Here is a 25,907-nt window from a genome sequence, read left to right as displayed (position 1 = left end):
ACGGCTTTCGTAACTTGTAATCTCTTCCCAAAACCAAATAAAGCACTAGGCATCGAATTTCCATAGCATGATGATATCTATTTAATCATTCGCCCATACATGCTGCGCATTGCCTATAACCCTACTAAGCGCTTAAAACTATCTTCAATTCCTTAACATTAGAGCACTCACTCATACCGCTGCCTGTCGCCGTTGCTTACTCCACGTTGACTCGCTTGGATATAGATTGCCTCGATCAAGTCGCTTCGTCACTGTAGGCCACTTAGCCTTGACATCTTCTCCACTCGCATGAGGGCGACCTGGGCGCACCTAACCTTAATGCATGATCGGCGGACCGCTCCAGTCAATGTGCTATGAGAAGCGGATCTCCTGTTCCTCCGTGTTCGACGGATCACTAGTGCCGACGAGAGATGTGTGCAACTATTCCCTCGTCTGTGATCGGTGGACCAATGGCCGCTCCGGCACCGTATTCGTCTTGATTCTGTCAGTGACCAACGTCCAGGAGAATGGCAAAGCTACAGTGGAAGAAAGGAAGCCTTCGCGGTGAAGGCTTCTTTCCGGATGCTTTTGACCGGTTGCTTTTGGCCGACTAATCGTCTGTCGTACTTCCTCCAAACTCCGGATATTTGCTGTCTGCTTGTAGCCGAGTTTCTCTGTCGATTCGATACACCTATGTGCTTTGCCTCCTCGGGTCAATCTTCCGATCGTACTGGTGGGCGGATGTTGCCACGTGTCTCTCGGTGAAATTCAGTGGATCCGGCTGATCAACACCTGCTCTGGCGGTTGCTGTGGGCGTAACTTGGCGGCTGTTCCTGCTGGTTAGAAAAACCCTCTTCCTGCGTCGCCGTCAGCGACGGACGTGACGTATCCGATGGTGCTGTTGTTGGTCCTGCGTTGGTCTGACAAGGACGACGGTTTCCCAAAATGCTTTGACTTGCACTCGCGCCGTTCACTTCACTGATCGGAGTGGTCTTTCAGCGGCGGGTGATCCTTCAATCTCGCTCCCAAATTCGCCCACGTGCCGTCACTTTTTACGTGGATGGAGTGCCGGAGAATCAAACACCACGTTTGACTGCGACGAACCAAACTGAAATGATGCCTTGCCCATGCTATGTCAGTCTTCGCCAAGCGGAAATCGTTCGGAACTGTCAACAGGACGGCAGCGACAGGCAGCGAATCTCCCTTTCTTGCATTTTCTTGCAAATGTGCTACTGGCTGCGTTCTATTTGTTTATCTTGGCTACACGGTAACTGATAATTACCTATTATGTGGTTTGCTCATGCTACTTACTAACGTAACTGTAACAAACTGGGTAATCGAAACGGATCATTCCAAGGCAATCTACGCAACGCAAAACGAAGAAAGCGATGTTGAACAGTTTCAATTATCTCGGCACCGTTGTTGTAGTTTGGGTCCCAAACCGCTGAACAATACTCAAGCGTCGATCGAACAAGCGAACAATAGATAGATTTTAGACAGTAGATATCAGTGAAGCTTTTAGCTATCCTAAAAATGAACCCCAAAGTTCTTGACGCCTTATCGACAACATATGCAATGTGTTGCTTGAATGAAAGCTGCGAATCCAAGATCACACCCAAGTCTTTCACCTGATTCGCGCGTTCGATTGTCGAGCCAAGCAGGTCATAGCTAAATATTATCGATTGTTGTTTTCGTGAGAACGTAATAGCGGAGCATTTGGCTGGGTTCACTACCATTCTGTTTAACCAGCACCAACTAGCGAATACATTCAGCCGACGTTGAAGAAAGTGACAGTCAGCAATGGAACAGATTCGTAGGAAGATTTTGAGGTCATCTGCATATGATAACCGAGGAGCTTCGATGACCAGATGTACGTCGTTGAAGTACAGTGACTTCCCTGAGGTATACCTGATGTGGCGAAGAAGCTAGCTGATCTGCAATCTCCTATGGGAACCTTTAGTTGGCGACCGGTAAGATATGATCGAAACCAACTCAGAAGATTACCGCATACACCGAGCCTGCCGAGTTTAGCAATCGCAGTAGCATGGTTCAACTTGTCGAATGCTGCGGATAGGTCTGAATAAATAACGTCCGTTTGAACCCGATCCGACATGCTTTCGGTTATATACGATGTGAGGCACAGCAGATTGGTGGTTGTAGAGCGGCCGACAGTAAACCCTTGTTGATCTGCAATCTAATACTGCTTGCAATGGGACAGCAACGGTTCCATAATCACTAGCTCGAATAGCTTCGAAACGGCACTTAACGATGTAATTCCTCGATAATTATCCACAGCTCGTTTCCTTATTTTTTTTGTGAAGATGGAAATATGCCACTGGAGAGAGACATTCGGAACAGGCGATGAAGCGGAATTGACAAGCTAGCAATATGTCTGTTGAAAAATACAGATGGAACTCCTCAGGTCCCAGGATTTGAAGGATGACTTGAGCAGAGTTGCGGCCTTAGAAATCATCTCAGCATTGACAACAATTGCACCCAGCGTTTGATAATTTACTGGAGCGTTCGGAAAAAAGGCGGCATATATCCTGAACGGTGGCAACAACTTCTCCGTTGAATTCCATAGACGATGGGAGGCCGGATCCCCTGCGTTGCTCATTCACGTAGTTCCAAAAGAATTTCGGGTGTAGCTTAAGTTTGCGCTGGATGCCACGTTGGAAACTTGAAAAGCATTCACGACTGAGCATTCAGCCTCACATAATGTAGTTTCAGAAGAAGCGTGCGATACTTCGTAAATCTTCTCAATGCTGCTCTCTTGATTGACTTCAACCTACGTAGCTCTCTCGTCTGCCTGGGAGGGTTAGACACTTTGTACTTACCTTACTAAATAAGTCTAAAGCCTCTACTCGATCCATGGCCACACTTCGCCAACCTCGTAGTCTGCGAAGGGTCCGCAGGTCGCCTTCTACTTGGTCGATCCACCTTGCCCGCTGCGCGCCTCTTCTTCTTGTTCCTGTTGGGTCGCTTTCTAGAACCATTTTCACTGGGTCGTCGTGCGGCATTCTTACGACGTGCCCAGCCCACCGTAGTCGCCCAATTTTTGCAATGTGGACGATGGATGGTTCTCCCAGCAGCTGGTGCAATGCGTGGTTCATTCGCCTCCTCCACGTTCCGTCATCCATCTGCACTCCACCGTAGATGGTACGCAACAACTTCCGTTCGAAAACACCAAGGGCGCGTTGGTCCTCCACGAACATAGTCCAGGTCTCGTGGCCGTAGAGGACCACCGGTCTAATCAGCGTCTTGTAGAGTCAACTTCGTGCGGCGGCGAATTTCATTCCACCGAAGCGTCCTCCGGTGTCCAAAGTAGGCAAGATTCCCTACCATAATGCGTCTTTGAATTTCTCTGCTGGTATCATTTTCGGCGGTCACCAGTGAGCCCAAATACACGAACTCATCGACCACCTTGATTTCGTAACCGTCAATCTGAATTCGGGGTGGGAGGCTAACATTGTCTTCCCTAGAACCTCTTCCTTTCATGTATTTTGTCTTTGATGTGTTGATGGCAAGACCAATCCGCCTAGCTTCAGCCTTCAGTCTGACGTACGTTTCCGTTATGATGTCAATGTCATCGGCGAAGCCAAGAAGCTGGATGGATTTCCTGAAGATCGTGCCACTCGTATCTATTCCAGCTCTTCTGATCACACCTTCTAACGCGATGTTGAATAGCAGACACGAAAGTCCATCACCTTGCCGTAACCCCCTTCGAGATTCAAAGGGACTCGATCCATCGTCGCCTTGACCAATCGCGTCAGTTTATCCGGAAATCCGTACTCGTGCATAATCTGCCATAGCTGATCTGTGTGAGTGAGACACTTTGTGGTGAGTTCTTTTCGGGACGTGTCTGTCAATGTCATATGCCAAGACATGCGAAAAGGTTTGCGCTGCAGCCTCAACGTCATCTGGATCAAGGATGTTCTCCCATACCATGCTAGACAATACATCTATGATGCTACGGTGGTCAGCTTTACGGAAGTCATGAGAAACCGTAGCAGGATAGTCGTCGAAATCACGCACGAGTTTGTCCTCAACAGTGACAATTAGAGGAGGGTGATGTGGAACTCGCTAAGTTAGTGCACAAGGAGCTGATGGAGCCCTGTCCTGTGTGCTCACGAAGCAGAGGACCAAACTACGATCATTTTCGTTAACAACATGGTTAATTTGAGAAAGCGTTACTGCGCTGTAGTTGTCGAGAAGGTTAATAGCTCCTGCGTGAAATGTAGAGCTATCAGGATCTGGATACAGGAATCCGCTATGAGATGGACTCCACGAAACGCCTGGCAGATTGAAGTCACCAAAAATGAATACCTCATCAACTGGAGTGGCACTTTCGATAACTGTGAAAACTGACCGCCAGTGAGTATCGATGAGTTCATGTCCCGGACTCGATCAGGTGGAATGTACAGAGCGCGTAGAAATAGTGTGCGATCACCCAGATTGATGGCTGTCCAAACCTGCTCCACAGCTAGGCGGTACTCTTCAACATCAGAATTCATTCCACTGGTGTTTTGGTAGCAGATCACGACGTTCTGCTTGTGGCAAGGAATCGAACGATTGCTTTCCCTGGAAATCACAGATACATCAGGCAATAACTGACCATCATCAAGTCTGATTGGATGCTCGCCCCTCTCCACATCCGACAGCAGGTCCGGAACGACAGATCGAAGGCTACTGATAGCAGGACTGAGACGGAGGGATTGGGGGCTTACATGGGGCTTTCTACGGTGCGTTCCGGGTTCCCAGGATTAAAAGTTACAGAGGCATCATCACAATGAATAACAAGATGATGAATAGTCAATATATTGATTGTACTTGCCTGTAGAGGCAAGGTGGAAGACTCCTCATTCATTTCCAGCCACAGGGCCAGGACGACTATGCTGAACGCTGGCAGGAATAGGCACGACTGGGCTGGAGGAATCAGGAGCTTCCAAATAGTGGTCCCGGAGATGAATTAGGATTGTTCGAACAGTAAAGCGGATGTTGTTAATGAGCAGTATCAGGAGTGCCTGGAAACAGCCGGCAGATACTTGAGGCGTTGCACTGGAACACGAAAGCTGATCAAGAAAATTACTGTAACTTATGTATGCATACTTGCCTGAAGAGAGTTCTAGGGAAAATTCTAAGAGAGTTCTGGTCAGAATTCTAAGAGAGTTCTGGTGAGAATTTTAAGAGAGTTCTGGTGAGAATTATAAAAGGGTACTAAGAAAATTCTGGTGAGAATTATAAAAGAGTTATAGGGAGAATTCTAAGAGAGTTCTGGTGAGAATTCTAAGAGAGTTCTAATAAGCATGCTAAAAGAGTTCTGGTAAGAATTCCAAGGAAGTTCTGGTCAGAATTCTAAGAGAGTTTTGGTCAGAATTCTAAGAGAGTTCTGGTGAGAATTATAAGAGAGTTCTAGGGAGAATTCTAAGAAAGTTCTGGTGAGAATTCTAGAGAGTTTTGTTCAGAATTTTAAGAGAGTTCTGGTGAGAATTCTAAGAGAGTTATGGTGAGAATTTTAAGAGAGTTCTGGTGAGAATTTTAAGAGAATTCTGGTGAGAATTCTAAGAGAGTTCTGGTGAGAATTCTAAGAGAGTTCTAATGAGCATGCTAAAAGAGTTCTGGTGAGAATTCCAAGGAAGTTCTGGTCAGAATTCTAAGAGAGTTTTGGTCAGAATTCTAAGAGAGTTCTGGTGAGAATTTTAAGAGAGTTCTGGTGAGAATTTTAAGAGATTTCTAGTGAGAATTTTAAGAGCGTTCTAAGAGAGTTCTGGTGAGAATTATAAGAGAGTTCTAGGGAGAATTCTAAGAAAGTTTTTTTTAGTACTCTAGAGAGTTCTGGTCAGAATTCTAAGAGAGTTCTGGTGAGAATTCTAAGAGAGTTTTAAGAGAGTTTTGGTGATAATTTTAAGAGAGTTCTGGTGAGAATATACTTGCCTGAAGACGATGGTTGGGAGACCTCACCACTGAACTCGACCGCAGGTCCAGAACGACGCTGATGGCGGGAAACAGCTAGCGCGACTGGATCGAGTGGTTCGAGGTCTCCCATAATGCGACAGGCAGTGCGTTCTGGTTTTACAGTGTTCCAATTCACAACGCATCATCCAATTCTGGATCATCATACTGGGTCTAGTCCGGAGATGGGTGTTGAGAACTCAGAAGGTCCCGGAACAGGAGAGATCGTGATAGCAGGCGTGTTCAAACGAGACATCCACATGTTTTTGAACCGTCTTCAAATTCACGGAACAAAATTCCTTTCGGTCGATGTATCCAATGTAAGAGCAACTGCAGGTAGTTTGGGAGCTAATCCGACTTTGTACGATATGAAACTCATACGGATGATGTCGGATCCTTTTTTAACAAGCGGCACAACCTTCATCGGATCATCGCACTGTACACAACCTTTGACCAGCTTCTCGATTGATTCCGATTTCACGCTAGGATGTATACAAGAAAGGTACAGCCAAAACAGCTCGGTGGGTTCAGGGACAGTAAGGACCTCGGTAAAGACATTGTCATCCGTTACTGCTTTAGTACCACCAGCAAGTGGTTTGCTGGTGAGCGAGCCTTCATCGCGGCGAAAAATTTGCAGCTTGGAGTACTACCATTCAACCTTCTAGTTACTCAAACCATCTGCAACCGATCAATTAGCTTCTGAGATGGCTCAGATGAAGAAGTTTTCCTCCTTACCGAGGCCAAACAACTCCTTTCAGCCATCGCCAATCTGGAGCTCCCCACGGTGTCTAGCATACATTGGTGTGGAACCAGAAATTGGAACCTGCCCAGGCCCATTATCGACTTGGCGATAAAGAAAAAGTTCAAGGCAGGATCCAACTCTACGGCACTCGTGAGTTCCGTCGCGGAACTCCAGAGAACCAGATACTGCAACCACACTATCCGTTACTCCGATGGATCGGTTTCCCGTGAAGGGGTTGGCATCGGCATCACGGGCCCCCAAATGTCCGTACTTCATCGACTTCCAGACCAGTACACAATATTCTCGGCAAAAGCGGTCTCTGCTTTTATTGCTGCTACCACTCCCTCGAACAAGCCGATTGCCGTATTTACGGACTCCGCAAGTGTAGTTTTAGCCCTCAACTCAGACTCTATTAAGCACTCATGGATCCAAGCTATTCAGCGATATGCCCCCAGAAACACTACATTTGTATGGATTCCGGGTCACTGCGACATTCGTGGTAATACGGAGGCGGATCATCTAGCGGATTCTGGAAGACAAGCCCAACTGTTCACCAAGGAGGTTCCATCGGGGTTGCCAACAAAATCTGGGACTTATGGTCAAATACATGGTCCCAATCAACAAGCATTTTCCTTAGAAAAGTGAAGGCTGACACACGAAAATGGGAAGACCCCCCTGACCACCGAACTCAGGTTGTCCTGGCAAGACTTAGAACAGGCCATACCAGAGTCTCGCATAACTTTTCAGGGAGCGGCCCGTTCCGGAAATTTTGCGAGCTTTGCCGCACCAACTGTTCAGTGGAACACATTATCTGCCACTGTACTCAATACGAAGGCTCACGAGAGATGTACGGCATACCGGGCAGCATTAAGGACGCACTGAGTAACGACCCGACTAGAATCACAGCATTAATGGGCTTCCTCCGCGGAAAGGACTTTCTCTTATCACCCAACATCTCAAACCAAAGCAGCAACTCAACAATCAAAACTCCGAAGAAAGACAGCACATTAACAGCCTCAGTATTTAACTAGAGGAGGCCTCTTATAGACCTCCTAACATGATAAAAAAGGAAAAAAAAATAACTTTGTAACTAGATGAGGTCCCTTCTGGACCCCACACTATCTTTTCAGAGACAAACCAGCCAACGGCTGAAAGTCTCTATAATAAAGAAATCAATCAATCAATTAGCAACATTCTAAACTTAAGACATTAATGAAATACTTAAAATATTATGAATCGAGATCCCGGATATGAAAAAAATAAAAATAATAAACGAATATACAAAAAAATGATTCTGATCTAATCTCCCCGTCCATTTCCTTTTCTCTCCGGCAGGGCCTACCTTCGTCTGCTGACCGAGGTGGAGAAGCTGAAAAAGCAGATGTCGGCCAACAGTACCAAGCTGCCGCTGAACATCGAGTGCTTCATGAACGACACCGACGTTCACTCGACGATGCAACGGCCCGAAATGGAAGCCTTGTGTGCTGGTTTGCTGCAGCGCATCGAGGTCACGATGAAGAAACTCCTGAAGGATTCCAACCTGGCCCTGGATGATATACATTCCGTCGAGATTGTCGGTGGCAGCAGCCGCGTTCCGGCCATCAAGCAACTGATCGAGCAGATCTTCGGCAAGACGGCGAGCACAACGCTGAACCAGGACGAGGCCGTATCGCGTGGTGCGGCCCTGCAGTGCGCCATCCTGTCGCCGGCGGTGCGCGTGCGCGAGTTCAGCTGCAGCGACGTGCAGGCCTATCCGGTGCTGATCTCATGGGAAGATGGAACTCAACGTAACGAGATGAAGGTGTTCGAGCAATACCATACGGCCCCATTCTCGCGATTATTGACCGTTCACCGCCGTGAACCGTTGACCATCAACGTTCACTACGAACCGAACAGCGTCCCCTATCCGGATCCGTTCATCGGGGCGTTCCACGTCAAGGATATTAAACCGAATGCTAACGGCGATCCCCAGGAGGTGAAGATTAAGGTTCGCATCAATCAGAACGGTATCGTGCTGGTCTCGAGTGCTACCATGGTTGAGAAACGTGAAAACGAAGAACCCGTCACGCCTCCTGCTACTGCCAATGGTGAACAAGCGGCACAGTCCAACTCGCCCCAGGGAGAAGAACCACCCAAGACAGGCGAACCCATGGACGTCCAGGAGGTAAATATCGCTTTGGCTTGCTTTCTTGTGTCACCTATTAGTTATTTGCTTTCGTTTCCCGTTTTGTATTGAAGTTTCTTGTTCTAACACAGTGCTTCCTAGCAGCAAGTTTAGAGTTAGACTTTGTTCCGTTTTCGTGTTTACCTACACTCACTCATCCGTTCGAATCAGCTGCAACAAAAGCGCTAACCACCACCAGCCCTGTGAGACTTCCTCCTCCTAACTGTTTGTTTCTTCTGTTTTGTGATATTCGTCAAAAAGGATACGAGATGATCTAGGGCACTAGTGAAACTGCTCCTTGAAAATTTTGCCCCCATAGAAAAAAAAAATTGTGATTCTAGAAATAGAAACAACACACGATGATGCTAGGCAGATCGAAAAATCAAACCAAACACCTTCCGGATTGTGCTTCCTTCTGATTCTCTCTGTTTTCTCTCTCTCTTATCCCTCTTTCCCGGACAACGGATCCATTTCTAGGGTAGCGATGATGAGCAAACTATAAATGATTCCACTAAATCAGACAACGATAACAGTGGAGGTGGAGGGAGTTGGACGCAAAGGGTCAGCAGATGGTTTACCTCTTCGGTACGTCTCACAAAAAAAACCTAAAAATTTGAATATTAAATCGAGAACAACCAAAACAAAAGGAAAAACAAATGCTAAAAAAAAATAATTAAACTCAGGCTAGCTTCAGTATTTTTTTTTGTTTTCTACACCTTTTAGCTCTTGGTTTCCTATACTTTCTTCGGCTCATTTCCATCACCGCTTTTTTCGATACTGTCTTATTTGCTGTCTCTTTACCATTGTTCATACTGTTTACTGATTGTAGAATCTTTTTTTGTTTTGTTAATACTACACGCATTTTTCGTCTAAATGATCACCAAGTTTTGCAGTTTGAGTAGAATAGTTTGTGTATTAGGAATTTCATTACCACAGTTGCTGTGGTTTTATGTGACTGTTTGAAGAAGAAGAAGAAGAAGAAACAATCACCATCTACCAACTCTTCTAGCGTTCATCGGTTCAGATTGACGCAGCAGCCCCTCTCTCCAGCTCCTCTTTTGTTATGGTTTGTTTCGAGTGTGTGGTTTGTGTGTGATCGCTTTTGTGTTTGCTAAAAGCTAAAAAGAACAAAAAGTGTATTTGTATATTTTGAATGTATCCTTTGCTCTATTTATGGAGAAAAATGCGATTTAAAATACTACCTTTAAAAACTCTATGCTATACTGTCTATAATCGCATTACAGTCCCATATGGATTTTCGCCGATTTTGAGTCACAACGCTATCCACTATCAATTGTCATCTAATTTTATATTACGTGACAAAACTACGAACTTTAATGATGAAAAATGTGTAAACAACATCAAGTCAGTTTGTGTCCCATCAAGCAAAATAATCGCATATCAGTCCCATCCTGAAATTAAATCGTTCAGAGGTCAAGTTACAGTTATGCTTTTTGAATCGTTATATTTTTCACTGATTTAACAAATCATACATGCTGCATTGCAACTGATTTTAACTTGACGAAATTAACGATTAATTTACTATGATTGTTTTAAATATAAATATGGAATATGTTCCATATAGGACTGATATGGGATTATAGGCAGTATATTTAAGGAGTAAATCGCGATTAAATATATTGAACTCATTAACGCCTTTAACACGTGATTTAAGCGTGTATTTAGCCATGTACAGGGGAACAGTTTGGGAAATATAAAAATAGCTTTCTATTTCATTTCCTCGGACTTTTAAATTTAAATGGAACTGTTTGCCGTCTTACTCGCTGATGTATAAGAACATCAGGAGATTGAGAGATAAGACCAGAGTTAAACAACTGATGGAAATAACGCTTGGTACATTCTATCAATGTGCTTGTCGAAACTATGCCAATGAGCATCCATCAAGTTGAAGAAAGAAATAAAAAGCAACTGATGTCCACTTCAACGGTGATCATTAGAGAGGGAGGGATGGACGGAGAAAACAAAATTGAATTCGTGAGCGGAGTTTCGTAGATCAAATATTCTGCAACACTTGCCAGAAGGTAGCGTTTCACATGACTTTTCATTTAGATTCGCTGCAAAATAATAATTTAGTGTATTGCTATGTTTTGCACTTTTCTTTGTGCAATTTATTAACCAATACAGATCAATAGTGTTAGATGGAGATATTATGTTAAATTCGAAAAACTAGTTGAATTTGAAAAGCAAAACAAAAAATAATGGTGACTGAACTTCTTTTTTTTTATAGTCACTTTAACACTCTAGGGTCATTTGTGACTTGTCCGGGGGTGAGATTTGAACTCGTGACTTTGGGCGTGAGAGGTATGGATGTTAACCACTACGCCGGGGTCGCCCCCCACTGAACTTCTATTCGATTGCAATACTCTCAAGTTTGTTCGAGTAAGAATTAAAAAAATCTTTGGCCTTCTGGCAAAACATTCTCTCCGTTAATCTCTCCCTCAAAGGATTTCTAGTGATCATCACTGATCTGGTCATTTCCACTATGCATGTCATTCAACTTCGCTTGTTTTGCAGGAATTGCAGGGTTGTATTTTTATTTATTTATTACTACACGGATAGAAATATCCTTATACCTTTTGGCAAATTTCTATTGCTGATTATTCATAAAATGTATAAGTCAACTAATGAGCAGACGCCTTGCAAAAAGTTAATGAAGATCATGTGTCAAATGAAATGTATAAGCGGTTACACATACCTTTTATGCATTCTTATATGACCTATGCGGTTCGTCTTATGGAAGGTATAAGGCTGATGTTTTGGCAAAAATGTATAAGTGAAACACATGAATAAAATAATTGATTTTCGTTTCGTGTAGCTGAGTGTGCCCGGCCTTACTCGGGATTCAATATTAGCTTGAGTTTATGCGCCGATTTAAAAAAAAACATGCTATATTGTACGTAGTCCCCCTCTTATCTAAAGAGGCTACCCCCTATGACCATCTCCTTATACCTCCACATGCCAAATTTGGTTCCATTGGCTTGATTAGTTCTCGAGTTGTGCAGAAATTTCTGTTTCATTTGTATGGGAGTCCCCCTTACAGAGGAAGGGGTGGGGTCTCGAACCATCATAAGAACCTTTCCCGGCCCCAAAAACCCCTGCATACAAATTTACAACATACAAACGCCGATCGGTTCAGTAGTTTCCGAGTCTATAAGGGTCAGATGGGAATTCATTAAACAATTTGTTACCCCCTCATATGGGTTAGAAGGAAAGGGGTGTAAGTGACTTTGATCGATTCTCTTCATCGAATTTCTCTTTTGTTAATATTTCAGCTGCGAACACATTCCTTGATTCTTGTGGCATTCTGGATGCTAGATGAGAACATCCTTTATCAAACTATGTGTCAGAAATAGCGCAAAATCTGTTTATAAAGCTGTGGCAATCAAAAGAGAAAGTCGATGAAGAGAATCGATCAAAGTCCCTTACAGCCCTTTCCTTCTAATCCCCTCATATATAGATTAATGTATAAGTTTATTATAATTGATGATAGGGCCTCATATTAAACCCATGATCTTCTGCAAAGCAAAAATCGTTGCTCTAAGGCCACCAAGCCCCTGTGTTACCATTTTTATCGAGGTATTGCTGTAACCATTCAAATCCGGTGACGATGACGACGGAAAGAGTCACATATCACACGATGATTAAACAATGGAACTCTAAAATACGGGTCATTTGGATGATCCTCGGGTCACTTGGAGAGGAAATCGATTATGAGATTGTCAGTGGTATTTGCCTACGATCGCTTAAGCATCCAGACACTTTGGACAGAAAACGGGTTAAACTGGCAACATCACGTTGGTCTTGCTGCACAAGCCGAGTGCCGCTATAGACACAGGTACACTGAACTTGTGGCGGCAGAAAGCGACCAGAGGTTGAATTCTGAGCAAAATTTTGAGAAAAGGTTACAAATTACACAAATTACGAATTACAAAAAATGCAAGGAAACTTCTGTGAATTCTTAGAAAAACCTTAAAATTCGTTTATAATCTAAGGATGAATTTCATGAATTTTTCAGAGTGTGATCTCTTCGACTCAATCGCATTTGGTTTTATGATTAATTCAAATGTGTATTGCACTACCGGGAAAATTTTAAAAATTCCGGAAAAAATGGTAAATTGCTAATTGGTATTTGCTGTTGTCTAATCTTCCTACTACCACAGACAAACAGACGTAACTCTTTGAAAACGTTTTTCTTGAAAACATAGTATCTCAAAACATAGGACCTCAGTAACGATATCTCCCTGGCTTATCGCGGAAAACAAGCTGGCTCGCTAACTCGCAAACAATATTGCATAAAAGTTCTATAGAATGTATAGAAACGTCAAAGTGATCCGATGCCAGCGCTGCGGCGAGTATTTCGCGGAACTGAAATATTTAAATCAACCGTTAAATGCGTGAACGAAGATACACAGTGAAGTGTTACGCCTGTTTGTCTGTGCTACTGCTGTTGAAGGTGACACACAGACATACAGCCGTATCTCTTCATTCTGGATCATCGTTTGCGCAGTTAACGATTTGTTGGAATGTTATCGTTTCCGCGAACTACTCGCCGCAGCGCTGGCATCGGATCAATTTGACGTTTCTATATATTCGGTCTTTCTTGCATGCAACATCAGCGAGCAAGCTTGTTCTCCGCGAGATGTCGTTACTGAAGTCCTATGTTTGGCGGTATTATGTTTTGAAGATAATTTTATACAAAGACTTACGTCTGCTTGTCTGTGGTATTACGTAACCCCTTGAATACAGAATTCAGGTGACAAATAGAGTAAAATATACATCATCCTACCCCCGGAAAAATAAAACTCAGTTTTGGTGAGACTTCTAAGAGAGTTCTATTGATAATTCTAAGAAAGTTCTGGTGAAAATGCTAAGAGAGTTCTGGTGAGAATTATAAGAGAGTTCTGGTGAGAATTATACGAGAGTTCTGGTCATAATTCTAATAGAGTTCTGGTAAGAATTTTGAGAGAGTTTTGGTGAGAATTACAGAGGGAGAGAGAGAGAGAAAGTTCTGGTGAGAATTCTAAGAGAGTTCTGGTGAAAATTCTGGTGAGAATTCTAAGAGAATTCTAGGAGTGTTCTGGTGAGAATTCTAATGTTATGATGAGAATTCTAAGAGAGTTCTGGTGAGAATTCTAAGAGAGTTCTGATGAGCAAGCTAAGTGAGTTCTAGGGAGAATTCTTAGAGAGTTCTGGTGAGAATTCTAAGAGAGTTCTAATGAGCATGCTAAAAAAATTCTGGTGAGAATGCTAAGAAAGTTCTAATGAGCATGCTAAGATAGTTCTGGTCAGAATTCTAAGAGAGTTCTGGTGAGAATTTTAAGAGAGTTCTGGTGAGAATTCTAAGATGGCTCTAATGAGCATGCTAAGAGAGTTCTGGTCAGAATTCTAAAGGAGTTCTGGTGAGAATTTTAAGAGAGTTCTGATGAGCATGCTAAGAGAGTTCTGGTCAAAATTCTAAGTGAGTTCTGGTGAGAATTTTAAGAGACTTCTGGTGAGAGTTCTGGTGAGAATTTTAAGAGAGTTCTGGTGAGAATGCTAAGAAAGTTCTAATGAGCATGCTAAGAGAGTTCTGGTCAGAATTCTAAGTGAGTTCTGGTGAGAATTTTAAGAGACTTCTGATGAGAATTCTAAGAGGGTTCTAAGAAAGTTCTGGTGAGAATTATAAGAGAGTTCTGGTGAGAATTGTAAGAGAGTTCTGGTCAGAATTCTAAGAGAGTTCTGGTGAGAATTCTAAGAGAGTTCTGGTGAGAATTCTAAGAGGATTCCAAGAGAGTTGTGGTGAGAATTATAATAGAGTTCTGGTCAGAATTCTAAGAGAGTTTTGGTGAGAATTCTAAGAGAGTTCTGGTGAGAATTCTAAGAGAGTTGTGGTGAGAATTATAAGAGAGTTCTTGAGAGAATTTAAGAGAGTTCTGGTGAGAATTTTAAGAGAGTTTTGGTGATAATTCGAGAGAGAGAGTTTTGGTGAGAATTCTGAGAGAGTTCTGGTGATAATTCCAATGTTTTGATGAGAATTCTAAGAGAGTTCTGGTCAGAATTTTAAGAGAGTTCTGGTGAGAATTTTAAGATGGTTCTAATGAGCATGCTAAGAGAGTACTGGTCAGAATTCTAAGAGAGTTCTGGTGAGAATTTTAAGAGAATTCTTGTGAGAATTCTTAGAGAGTTCTGGTGAGACTTCTAAGAGAGTTCTGGTGAGAATTTTAAGAGAGTTCTAGGGAGAATTCTAAGAGAGTTCTGGTCAGAATTCTAAGAGAGTTCTGGTGAGAATTTTAAGAGAGTTCTGATGAGAATTCTTAGAGAGTTCTGGTGAGACTTCTAAGAGAGTTCTGGTGAGAATTATAAGAGAGTTCTTGAGAGAATTCTAAGAGAGTTCTGGTCAGAATTCTAAGAGAGTTCTGGTGAGAATTTTAAGATGGTTCTAATGAGCATGCTAAGAGAGTACTGGTCAGAATTCTAAGAGAGTTCTGGTGAGAATTTTAAGAGAATTCTTGTGAGAATTCTTAGAGAGTTCTGGTGAGAATTCTAAGAGAGTTCTGGTGAGAATTATAAGAGAGTTGTGGTGAGAATTATAAGAGAGTTCTTGAGAGAATTTAAGAGAGTTCTGGTGAGAATTTTAAGAGAGTTTTGGTGATAATTCGAGAGAGAGAGAGTTTTGGTGAGAATTCTGAGAGAGTTCTGGTGATAATTCCAATGTTTTGATGAGAATTCTAAGAGAGTTCTGGTGAGAATTCTGCGAGCGTTCTGGTGAGAATTCTAAGAGAGTTCTGGTGAGAATTCTAAGAGAGTTTTGGTGAGAATTTTAAGAGAGTTCTGGTGAGAATTCTAAGAGAGCTCTGGTAAGAATTTTAAGAAAGTTCTGGTGAGAATTCTAAGAGAGTTCTGATGAGCATGCTAAGTGAGTTCTAGAGAGAATTCTTAGAGAGTTCTGGTGAGAATGCTAAGAAAGTTCTAATGAGCATGCTAAGAGAGTTCTGGTGAGAATTCTAAGAGAGTTCTAATGAGCATGCTAAGAGAGTTCTGGTGAGAATTCTAAGAGAGTTCTGGTGAGAATGCTAAGAAAGTTCTAATGAGCATGCTAAGAGAGTTCTGGTCAGAATTTTAAGGAAGTTCTGGTGAGACTTCTAAGAGAGTTCTGGTGAGAATTTTAAGAGAGTTCTAGGGAGAATTCTAAGAGAGTTCTGATGAGAATTCTTAGAGAGTTCTGGTGAGAGTTCTGGTGAGAATTATAAGAGAGTTCTTGAGAGAATTCTAAGAGAGTTCTGGTCATAATTCTAAGAGAGTTCTGGTGAGAATTTTGGTGATAATTTGAGAGATAGAGAGTTTTGGAGAGAATTTTAAGATAGTTCTGGTGATAATTCTAATGTTTTGATGAGAATTCTAAGAGAGTTCTGGTGAGAATTCTGAGAGCGTTCTTGTGCGGATTCTAAGAGAGTTCTGGTGAGAATTCTAAGAGAGTTCTGGTGAGAATTTTAAGATAGTTCTGGTGAGAATTCTAATGTTCTGATGAGAATTCTAATGTTCTGATGAGAATTCTAAGAGAGTTCTGGTGAGAATTCTGCGAGCGTTCTTGTGCGAATTCTAAGAGAGTTCTGGTGAGAATTCTAAGAGAGTTCTGGTGAGAATTCTAAGAGAATTTTGAGAGAGTTCTAAGAGAGTTCTGGTGAGATCTAAAAGAGAGTTCTAGGGAAAATTCTAAATGAGTTCTGGTCAAAATTCTAAGAAAGTTCTGGTCACAATTCTAATAGAGTTCTGGTGCGAATTCTAAGAGGGTTCTAAGAAAGTTCCGGTGAGAATTTTAAGAGAGTTCTGGTCAGAATTCTAAGAGAGTTCTGGTGATAATTCTCAGAGAGTTCTGATGAAAATTCTAAGAGATATTCTGAACAGAATGATTCTAAAGAAATTCTTGAATAGTCCAAAGAAATCATGTATGATGTTCTGAGTGAACTATCAGGGTAATAAAGACATTTATATGGGTCATAACTACGGCAGCAGCATTTATCCTAGATCTTGAATTTGTTACTGCACCGGAGTGCAGTAGATTGTGCCACATTACCCTGAATGTTAAAAGAACAAGCAGCAAACAAAAGAAGGCAAAATATCATGCTTAATATGGCTCGAGGAAGTGACATTCTGGGTAATGTAGCCAAAATTCCGAGAAATAAACCGGGAAATCGGTTGTCTCCATTTGCCAGTCACCATGGTGTTGGTGACTCCTGATCACGCTTTTCGAACTACGTACTGGGACGGGGATTCAATTAATAGGATTGTAGCGTAAAATGATGTAGTTGTGCTGGAGGATGTAGAAGAGGTCCTACGTGCAATAAACTAATAATATAGAGAGATTGAATTGGAAAGAAGAGATGACAATTTTCCCCTTGTTATTCCACCTTCTTCATCAGAGCAACAAATGGGAGCCAAAACAAACGCGGTTGAATTATTGCCTATGTCCGTTGGATGTGGGGAAATTTAGATTGGTTCTGTGCATTGATCCATAGAGATTTCCGAATGCAACATAGAGTGACTCGTTTTACCACTCTCACACTTAAGCGTTCAGGGATTTCTATGAAGATACTAATAGTTTGTTTGAAATTCTCTTAAAACTTCTGTACTGTTTTATATCTATACCGAGATCTATAGGCCTACTATTACTTTCTACTGACATATCTATTTATCACCCATGCTTCAGCTCTTGCAACGCGTTCCACTGCAACAATGCTCTCCGCCGTAAATTTCGCCCAATCTAATCGATCCGTTTCGAATCTCTTCCGCAGGATAAGAAGAAGAAGGTTAGTACGAAATCCATTGATCTAACCATCGAAGGCAAAACCCACGGCTTCGTCAGCACCGAGTTATCCAAGTACCACGAGTTGGAGGTAAGTTCTCTCTTCTCTCTGATTTTCCCTCGTTCATGGACTAAGCCCCGTCTCGTCACTTCCAGATCAAAATGATCGCCAACGATCGGCAGGAAAAGGAGCGCATCGACGCCCGCAACGCGCTGGAAGAATACGTCTACGAAATCCGTGGCAAGATCCAGGAGGATGGCGAACTGAGCGCCTACGTCGAACAGGACGATGCTGCCAAGATCTGTCGCCAGCTGGAGGACATCGAGAACTGGCTGTACGAGGATGGCGAAAACTGCGAACGGGCAGTCTACAAGGATAAACTCATCGCACTTTACCAGCAGACGGATCCAATCCGTCTTCGGTGCGAGGAGTACAACGGTCACGAGCAGGCATTTACCGATCTGGGTCACACCATTCAACTGACGTACAAGGCTGTCGAGCAGTTCCGCGCCAAGGACCCGAAGTATGATCATCTGACGGAGACGGAGATCCTGAATATCACCGAGGCTGCTCAAAAGGCGCAGAAGTGGTACGAAGAGGCCCGATCCAAGCTGGTGAACATTCGCAAAACGCAAGAACCTCCGGTAAAGGTCGCCGATATCCGCCACGAAAACCAGACCCTGGCCACCTGCACGAATTCGGTGCTCAACCGGCCGAAACCAAAGCCAGCCACTCCGCCAGCGGACAACAACAAGGAACAACAGTCACAGCAAAACGGTGGTGATCAGGCTAAGGATCAGCAGGAACCATCCACGGAACAGCCGAAGAACTTTACCGAGGACAAGATGGATGTTGAATAATGTAGTTAATGTTAGTTTCCTTTCGCTCCGCGTTTACGTTATTACATTGCACATCCTGAACTTATTTTTTTTATTTAATGATTATCACAATAATGGAACAGACGATGAACACGTGAGAAATGCGAATGAGGTGGATTTGTGTAAATGCAAAGCTTGTATTTTTTTTTCACTTTAAATCAATAGCAGTAAGTTACAACCAACATTGCAACACTGAAGAAACATAATTATAAACGTAAAGCCACTGACACAGTAAGGTTAATTTCTCTTCATTGTAATGCTTAAAAATCAAAATATCAGAAATATAATTTCATCTTTCTCCTAGTTCATCAATAATAATAAAAAAAAACTTGTTTTGTTCGTACTATCGAGTAAAATCGTTTCTTGTGGTTTTCGATGTTCTTCCTCAAAAGGAAAACAACTCTTTTTCGAAAATAGTTACATCCAATCCTAGCTTATAGTTTGTCGCTCAACCCCATTTGAAGCCGAATAATCGGACAAATTAATCTTTCAGTCACTCTGAACCAGTACTGCACTTATGTCAAAGAGCTGTTCAATGTTACGCTGTGTATTGACAGGCAGCGAGCGAATAACATATCGCAAACCTTGCTGGTAGGTACCGATCACGTGCTACTAAAAAGTGATTTGCGAATTAAACCAAGATAAAGATATATAAATGAAAAATTTAGAAAGTCTAACTGAAAAAGCTAAACAATATAAAAAAAAAAAACTGTGGATCTTATTATTCAAATTGTTCAACTCTGTTGCTAGGGATGGAGTTTAATGAATGTGAGCCGGGGACAGAGTTATAGCTGCACTTATGGCCAGAAGTTAAGATATGGTCTGAAACTATTCTAATTAACTGAAAGAGGATAACACAAAATTGCAACATATGGAAAAATCAGCTGTCTTACTTTAGTGTCTAACGACGGAAGACTAATTGTGAAACAGAACCCCCTATACATATTAAGTAATGAATTCAAGCAGATTGTTTTGAACCAAGATAACCGAATGAAGAATGGAACGTGGAGAAAATCGCTTGTGTTGTTCACTGGATGCCGAAATTCCCTTCCGTTTTGTATGAACATTGTCGAACTGTTGGATTTGGCACATGTCGTCGGTCAGGTTTACCAATGGGGGTTAAGGAATGTTCCTAAATCCTACCTTCCGTCCGTCCATACTGTGCTGACTGCAAAACAAAATTCAAGTTGGTTACGATTTGAGGGAGCCATTCACAATGATGAACAAGGTTTGTATTGGAAAAGTAATGATTGTAAGATTGTAAACTAAAATTTGCGACTGAGGATTTCAGTCGAGGCAAGCAGACCCGGTGCATCGGAGTTAAGGCCAACAAACAATATTCAACATTTTTATTCTGCTGGAAATCAGCAAAATTTAGCTGGATTTTGCCGAGCTGACAGGAGATTGCTGAAAAACCAGCAAATTTTTATCAAAAAAGAACCGGGCATTTTGCACTGGTGAGTGGTGATCCTTATATTTTATCTGTTTTGTTTAGTGAACTTGAAAGTAATACCCCCCTATTCTGCGAGTCACGTGACTCTCTCTCACCGGTGAGGTGACAATTGTCACCTCACCGGTGAGAGAGAGTCACGTGACTCGCAGAATAAGGGGGATAAAATATACAAGTCCATTTGACAGTTTATTTTACTGGTTTCCAGCAATACAAGTGATTTACGGAGTTTTCAGTATAGCCGGCGCCGGTGGTGTAGTGGTAAACGTGACTGCTTTCTCACCTCAATGGGTCTAGGTTCAATCCCAGCTGAGGTCGGTGGGATTTTCCTGAGGCATACAAATCTCTGGTCCCGTCTTCCTTCGGAAGGGAAGTTAAGCCATAGAGGTAACTCTAAGACTAATTGACTAGCCTATTGGTCCCAAGCAAATCGATTAACGTTCCCCATTCTAGTGCAAAATCCAGTACTACACTATGTTTGTTGAGAATTCGCTATGAAAGTTTGACAGATGAAATTAGGGGTTGGTGGATTTTCTTGTGTTTCGAGGGGTGCATCGATTAACTTGGGACCAAAGAGAGTACCAGAGCTGAGCCAAAAAGTTGAGCCCGTTTCTTCGGGACCTTCTGGTCTTAGAGTTACACGAGTTACAGAGTTACAAGAGAGGTATCACCATAGAGGTAACTCTAAGATCAGAAGATCCCGAAGAAACGAGCTCAACTTTTTGGCTCAGCTCTGGTACTCTCTTCGGTCCCAAGCTAATCGATTCACCCCTCGAAACATAGGAAAACTCAGGCTCTGAACCATTTGGTGGATTATTTTAACTTTTGGTTAAAATTTGACAGATGGAAAGTTATCGATTAACCCTGCTATCCGAGCGTGGTTATTTCTGACAGACAAGAAGTTAAATTTTGACGACCGTGGCTCGAAAACCGGTCGATCGACAGCACGGGGATTTTCGAACATAAGAAATAACCACAGACAAACAGACATAACACATTGAATATTTCTCACTGGACAACATCGTCGCTAAAACATTACCGCCATCTGTTGAGTACACTGTGGTGGGCACTACACTGAACAGATGGCGGTAGTGTGTAAACGTCAAACGCAAGGGAATTGACTATGCGCGCCACAGGTGGTGGTACTACCAACTACGATACTTTTAAATTATCCGTTAAATGCTTGTTCGATTAATAACTTGCGAGAGTTATGTCTGTTTGTCTGTAAAATAACTTTCGAAATGTCACTTTTAACTACGAGTTAAATTTAACTCGGCAAATGGTTCACAGCCTCACTAACCCCTCATTTTATCTGTCAAACTTTCATAGCGAATCAAAACAAACATAGTGCCAATAGGCTAGTCAAGTAGTGAGCCAATTTAAAATCGTTAGTTTCGTATTGATTGTTGGTATCACCATGTTATATACACCATGGTGGAAACTAACGATTTTAAATTGGGTCACTACTTGACTAGCCTATTAGGTTTTGCACTGTCGGGGTTAACCTCAATCTGATGACAGTTTAGTGGTACTGTTTACGTGGACTTAGCCGATTTTTTCTTGGGTGGATTTTCTCGATAATTTTTCAGACTGCAGTGAGATGTAAACCACATTTCTGCAATGTTCACGAGCAACATCCTTGCAATGCGCTGTTCCTCGACAATTTTCAAGTTAAAATTCGGAAATTTTAGAATTTTTATTTTTTGAAAAAACGACTAAGTGCTTGTAAACAGTACCACTGAACTGTCAAAAAGGTTCAGCCGATTAACACTGAGTTCATTTGTGACGTCACGCTGCAGTACCTAATAAGGTGATCCAAGAGACGTTTCTCAGTGGAAGTGACAGCTAGAAATCAAGAGTGTGTGAGTGATCTGGTGTTAATGGTGCTGAATATAAAAAAAATCAAAAATCAGATTGACCGCCCACGGTTGCTGCTCTGTTATTACCAGATCAGCTGCAATTACACAGAGAACCAACAGATGATGTTTGGGACTAACATTCATCCTCAATGTGTATAAGAACTGGAGATCTAATATTTAGCAATACCAGCGCCGGCCGTGTCCGAATGCAGATCAACTAGGGAATGGGAAGGAATGTGTTGACGTGGTACTCGCTGTGAAGGAAACCGAGAAATCCTCTGCGCTTCCACGAGAAATCACTGGGATGTTGGATGTGGGGAAAGGTTGCACGCACACGCAGGGATCGTTTTTTGGTAGAGCGATTATAATACACAAACACACACACACACACACACACACACACACGCGCGCGCACTCATCCAATTTCTATTTTTAGATCAGAACCCACACTGTGGTAAGTGATGCGATTGGTGTTAAAGAAGAACTTATTTTCATTAAAATCTAGTGGGTATAGAATAAGGCAAAGTGAAAAATTGCAAGGAAGGGGACGGGCCTGGGATTGAACTCCCGACCTTCTGCTCAGTAAGCAGAAACGGTAACCACTGAGCTACCGAGCCTCGTCTTTGTTAATGGTGCTGAATATAAACATAAACAAAGCAGAAATTCATATGAGAGTAAACTGTCAGTTCTACTGTGATCTGTCAAAAGTTCTTGGTAAACAAAAAAGTTAGCTGATCGCAACTGTCTCGTGGATAGCCTAATTGGTCCCAAGTACATCTCTAAGCGTATCCCATTCTAATTGAAATTCTAGTACTACACTATGTTTGTTTTGATTCACTATGAAAGTTTGACAGATAAATCTGAAGATCTGTCCATTCAACTGTCCAACATTCAAATAACATCTATCAGAGATTTTCTCAGGATACCAGCTGTCTCAGAAAATATTGCAAAGCAAGTTTTATTCTGAAGATATTCAACCAACAATCAATACGAAACTAACGATTTTAAATTGGCTCACTACTTGACTAGCCTGTTGGTCCCAAGCAAACGATTAACGTACCCCATTCTAGTCGAAATTCTAGTACTACGCAATGTTTGTTTTGATTCGCTATGAAAGTTTGACAGGTAAAATGAGGGGTTATTGGTTTTTCCTATGTTTCGAGGGGTGAATCGATTAGCTTGGGACCGAAGAGAGTACCAGAGCTGAGCCAAAAAGTTGAGCACGTTATTTCAGAACCTTCTAGTCTTAGAGTTACTTAGGGTTACCTCTAATGATATGTCCAACAATAGGCCTTTTTAATGCACCACCTACGTAGAGGGCACCACGCGAGTTTGAGAGGAAACGTCAACCAAACCGTTTGTTTACATCAGAAGGAGGATTTTTCACAACGCAAATTAAAGCATTTTTCATTGAACATCTTGCCAATTTCCATCTGAACTGATTTGCACCAAAACTATTCACACACAAGAAATCCGGAAGATCATAACCACTAAGGCACAAAATATTCCAGAACACTAGCAGAATCCTTGCAAAAATGATAAATAATTGACCACTTTGTCAAGCAGTTTTGGCGTGACTTTCTACCATAGCGATTCCACAAAACTGGACCAACTAATTTCTATTATTTTTATGAAACGCACAAATCTCGCGTCACTTTTCAAATAGACCAATGTAACAAATGTAAACAAAGCGAGTTAAGCGATACAAACTATTGCTCTTCTATGATGGTATGTGATACAAAAACATCCATCCAAATTTACTTTCATTTATTTAAGATAATCATAGGTCAAAAATTGTCCAATGTACAGTTTGAAATGATTGGTACATGATTGTTACTTCGTTCATTCGGATTGCCTAACATGATTGGTGCTCATTTTCTAAAGGTGGGGCCAACCTAAAGTTAGATATTCTACTCTGAAATCTGTGAAAGGGAATCTAGTATCATGTAGACAAAACGTCCAATGTAATAGTACGTTCAGACTACAGAGTTATAACATGTTATAACTCTGTAGTCTGAACGTACTATAACACTCATTGATTATGTCATTGAGAAAAATCGTCCAATGTAACATGTCCGATGTACAACTTGACTAGTCAAAACGTCCTATGTGTTTTTTTGCTATATTGTAGCATGAAATTCAAAGTAAAATTGTTATTTTACCGTTTCTAATGAATTTTCAACGTTATTATTTACTGACTACATTAAACGCTGTCCAGACTGGAGAGTTATAACATGTTATAACGGTTGTCAAATAATTGCAACACAGAAACCACCATCAAGATAGCGCTATAACATGTTATAACTCTGTAGTCTGAACGTACTATTAAAAATAGTATTGCAAAATGTATTGTTTCTTAACAGTTAAAATAATAATCGGTCAAACTTCAACTTCGATTTCTCACAATGGTGGATATGTTACATTGCACTGTAACTGGAAAGTACCCATTAATGGGTGAAAAAGTGCCCATTTCGAAGTAAAGTAGGTAAACTCATTTAATGGGTAAAACGTCTTTACCTATTAATGGGTAAAGACCTTGTACGTCAAATCATGGGGTACTTTTTTACCCATTTTTAAATAATAATTGGCTTTATAAAATGGGTACAAAGTACCCAATTTTGAAATCCTTAAACCAGGATTTTTCTTTTAGAATTTGTATGATTTATGGATCATTGAAAGAGCCACAATGAATAGTTAAGAATACAAAACGTTATTTATATTTATATCTTTATTTCACCATCAAGATAGCGCTATAACATGTTATAACTCTGTAGTCTGAACGTACTATTAAAAATAGTATTGCAAAATGTATTGTTTCTTAACAGTTAAAATAATAATCGGTCAAACTTCAACTTCGATTTCTCACAATGGTGGATATGTTACATTTGCACTGTAACTGGAAAGTACCCATTAATGGGTGAAAAAGTGCCCATTTCGAAGTAAAGTAGGTAAACTCATTTAATGGGTAAAACGTCTTTACCCATTAATGGGTAAAGACCTTGTACGTCAAATCATGGGGTACTTTTTTACCCATTTTTAAATAATAATTGGCTTTATAAAATGGGTACAAAGTACCCAATTTTTGAAATCCTTAAACCAGGATTTTTCTTTTAGAATTTGTATGATTTATGGATCATTGAAAGAGCCACAATGAATAGTTAAGAATACAAAACGTTATTTATATTTATATCTTTATTTCACCATTTTCCATCCAGTGGTCTTTCCATCGTTCGTGCAAGAAATGGTGCTCCCAAAGCTCTCCTGGGATCTCCTTGCTGATCCGGCTAGTTCTGTCCCTGCAAGTTTCAGATTGATGTTTAGATGTGGGCAGAAAAAAAAAAAAATAAGAAATACCTACTTTTCAAACGAGCAATTTCCATTCGACATCGTTAAGACACTTTGCGACTGAAGCGAGGACTGGAAGATGTTATCTAAGTTGCTTTTCACCCATTAATGAGTAAAAAAGTACTCATTATTCTCGCCCGAAGCGCTCTGAGAAATGGGTAAAAGAGTACCCATTATTTGAAATTGAACTTCACCCATTATTTGACAGCCTCATATAGTCATCAAAAATGGGTCCTTTTTTACCCATTAATGGGTACATGGCAGTTGCAGTGTGGTCTATTTGAAAAGGGACGCGAGAAATACTCAGAGGGAGAGATGCACGCTCGTACAATGTTACTCAAAAGTGAGTAAAAAACTACTCTTTTTCGGTAAAAGTGGAACTACTCTAAAGTGAGTAAACCTATGGTTACTCACTTTTGAGTAATACTAGCATTTGTCAAAATCAGAGTAACTTTTACTCAGATTTTGATTGCACCAAATAAGCCCAACTAAGTAAATGTTACTCACTTTTCGTAAAATTGGCCAATTTTCAATTTGAGTAAGATTTGGTGAGAGTTGGTGGTTGGAGTTGGTGGTTGAGAAAAATATAAAAAAATAAAACAAACAATTTTAATAAACGGTTACAAGATAAATCTACATATAAAAATTAAATGTTATCAACATCTTCAGCATGTGCAGCTTCTTTGAATGCTGCGACAAGGCAGTTAACCGACGATCTTGAGCTATGACTCAAA

At 41.4% G+C, this 25,907-nt stretch overlaps 1 protein-coding gene across 2 annotated transcripts in view; it reads left to right on the top strand.

Moving 5' to 3' along the window:
- Hsc70Cb (heat shock protein 70Cb) overlaps window positions 1–19,399 on the top strand; it is a 32,671-nt gene extending 13,272 nt beyond the window's left edge. Inside the window, exons 3-6 of one of the 2 annotated variants that reach the window (XM_065227905.1) lie at window positions 8,009–8,837; window positions 9,315–9,422; window positions 17,630–17,731; window positions 17,797–19,399. In XM_065227905.1, coding sequence (XP_065083977.1) covers window positions 8,009–8,837; window positions 9,315–9,422; window positions 17,630–17,731; window positions 17,797–18,501 — 1,744 coding nt within the window. In that variant the 3' untranslated portion in view covers window positions 18,502–19,399. The remainder of the gene's footprint in view (window positions 1–8,008; window positions 8,838–9,314; window positions 9,423–17,629; window positions 17,732–17,796) is intronic. The other variant, XM_065227906.1, reaches the window with a different exon arrangement.
- Window positions 19,400–25,907: the final 6,508 nt, after the last annotated feature.

Source organism: Ochlerotatus camptorhynchus, unplaced genomic scaffold (genome assembly GCF_037179485.1).
Source record: "Ochlerotatus camptorhynchus isolate MF236.1 unplaced genomic scaffold, CSIRO-AGI_Acam_v1.1 ptg000277l, whole genome shotgun sequence".
Classification (NCBI taxonomy): Eukaryota; Metazoa; Arthropoda; class Insecta; order Diptera; family Culicidae; genus Ochlerotatus; species Ochlerotatus camptorhynchus.
The sequence above is the reverse complement of the archived record's forward strand: the minus strand, read 5'-3'. Positions and strand labels throughout refer to the sequence as shown.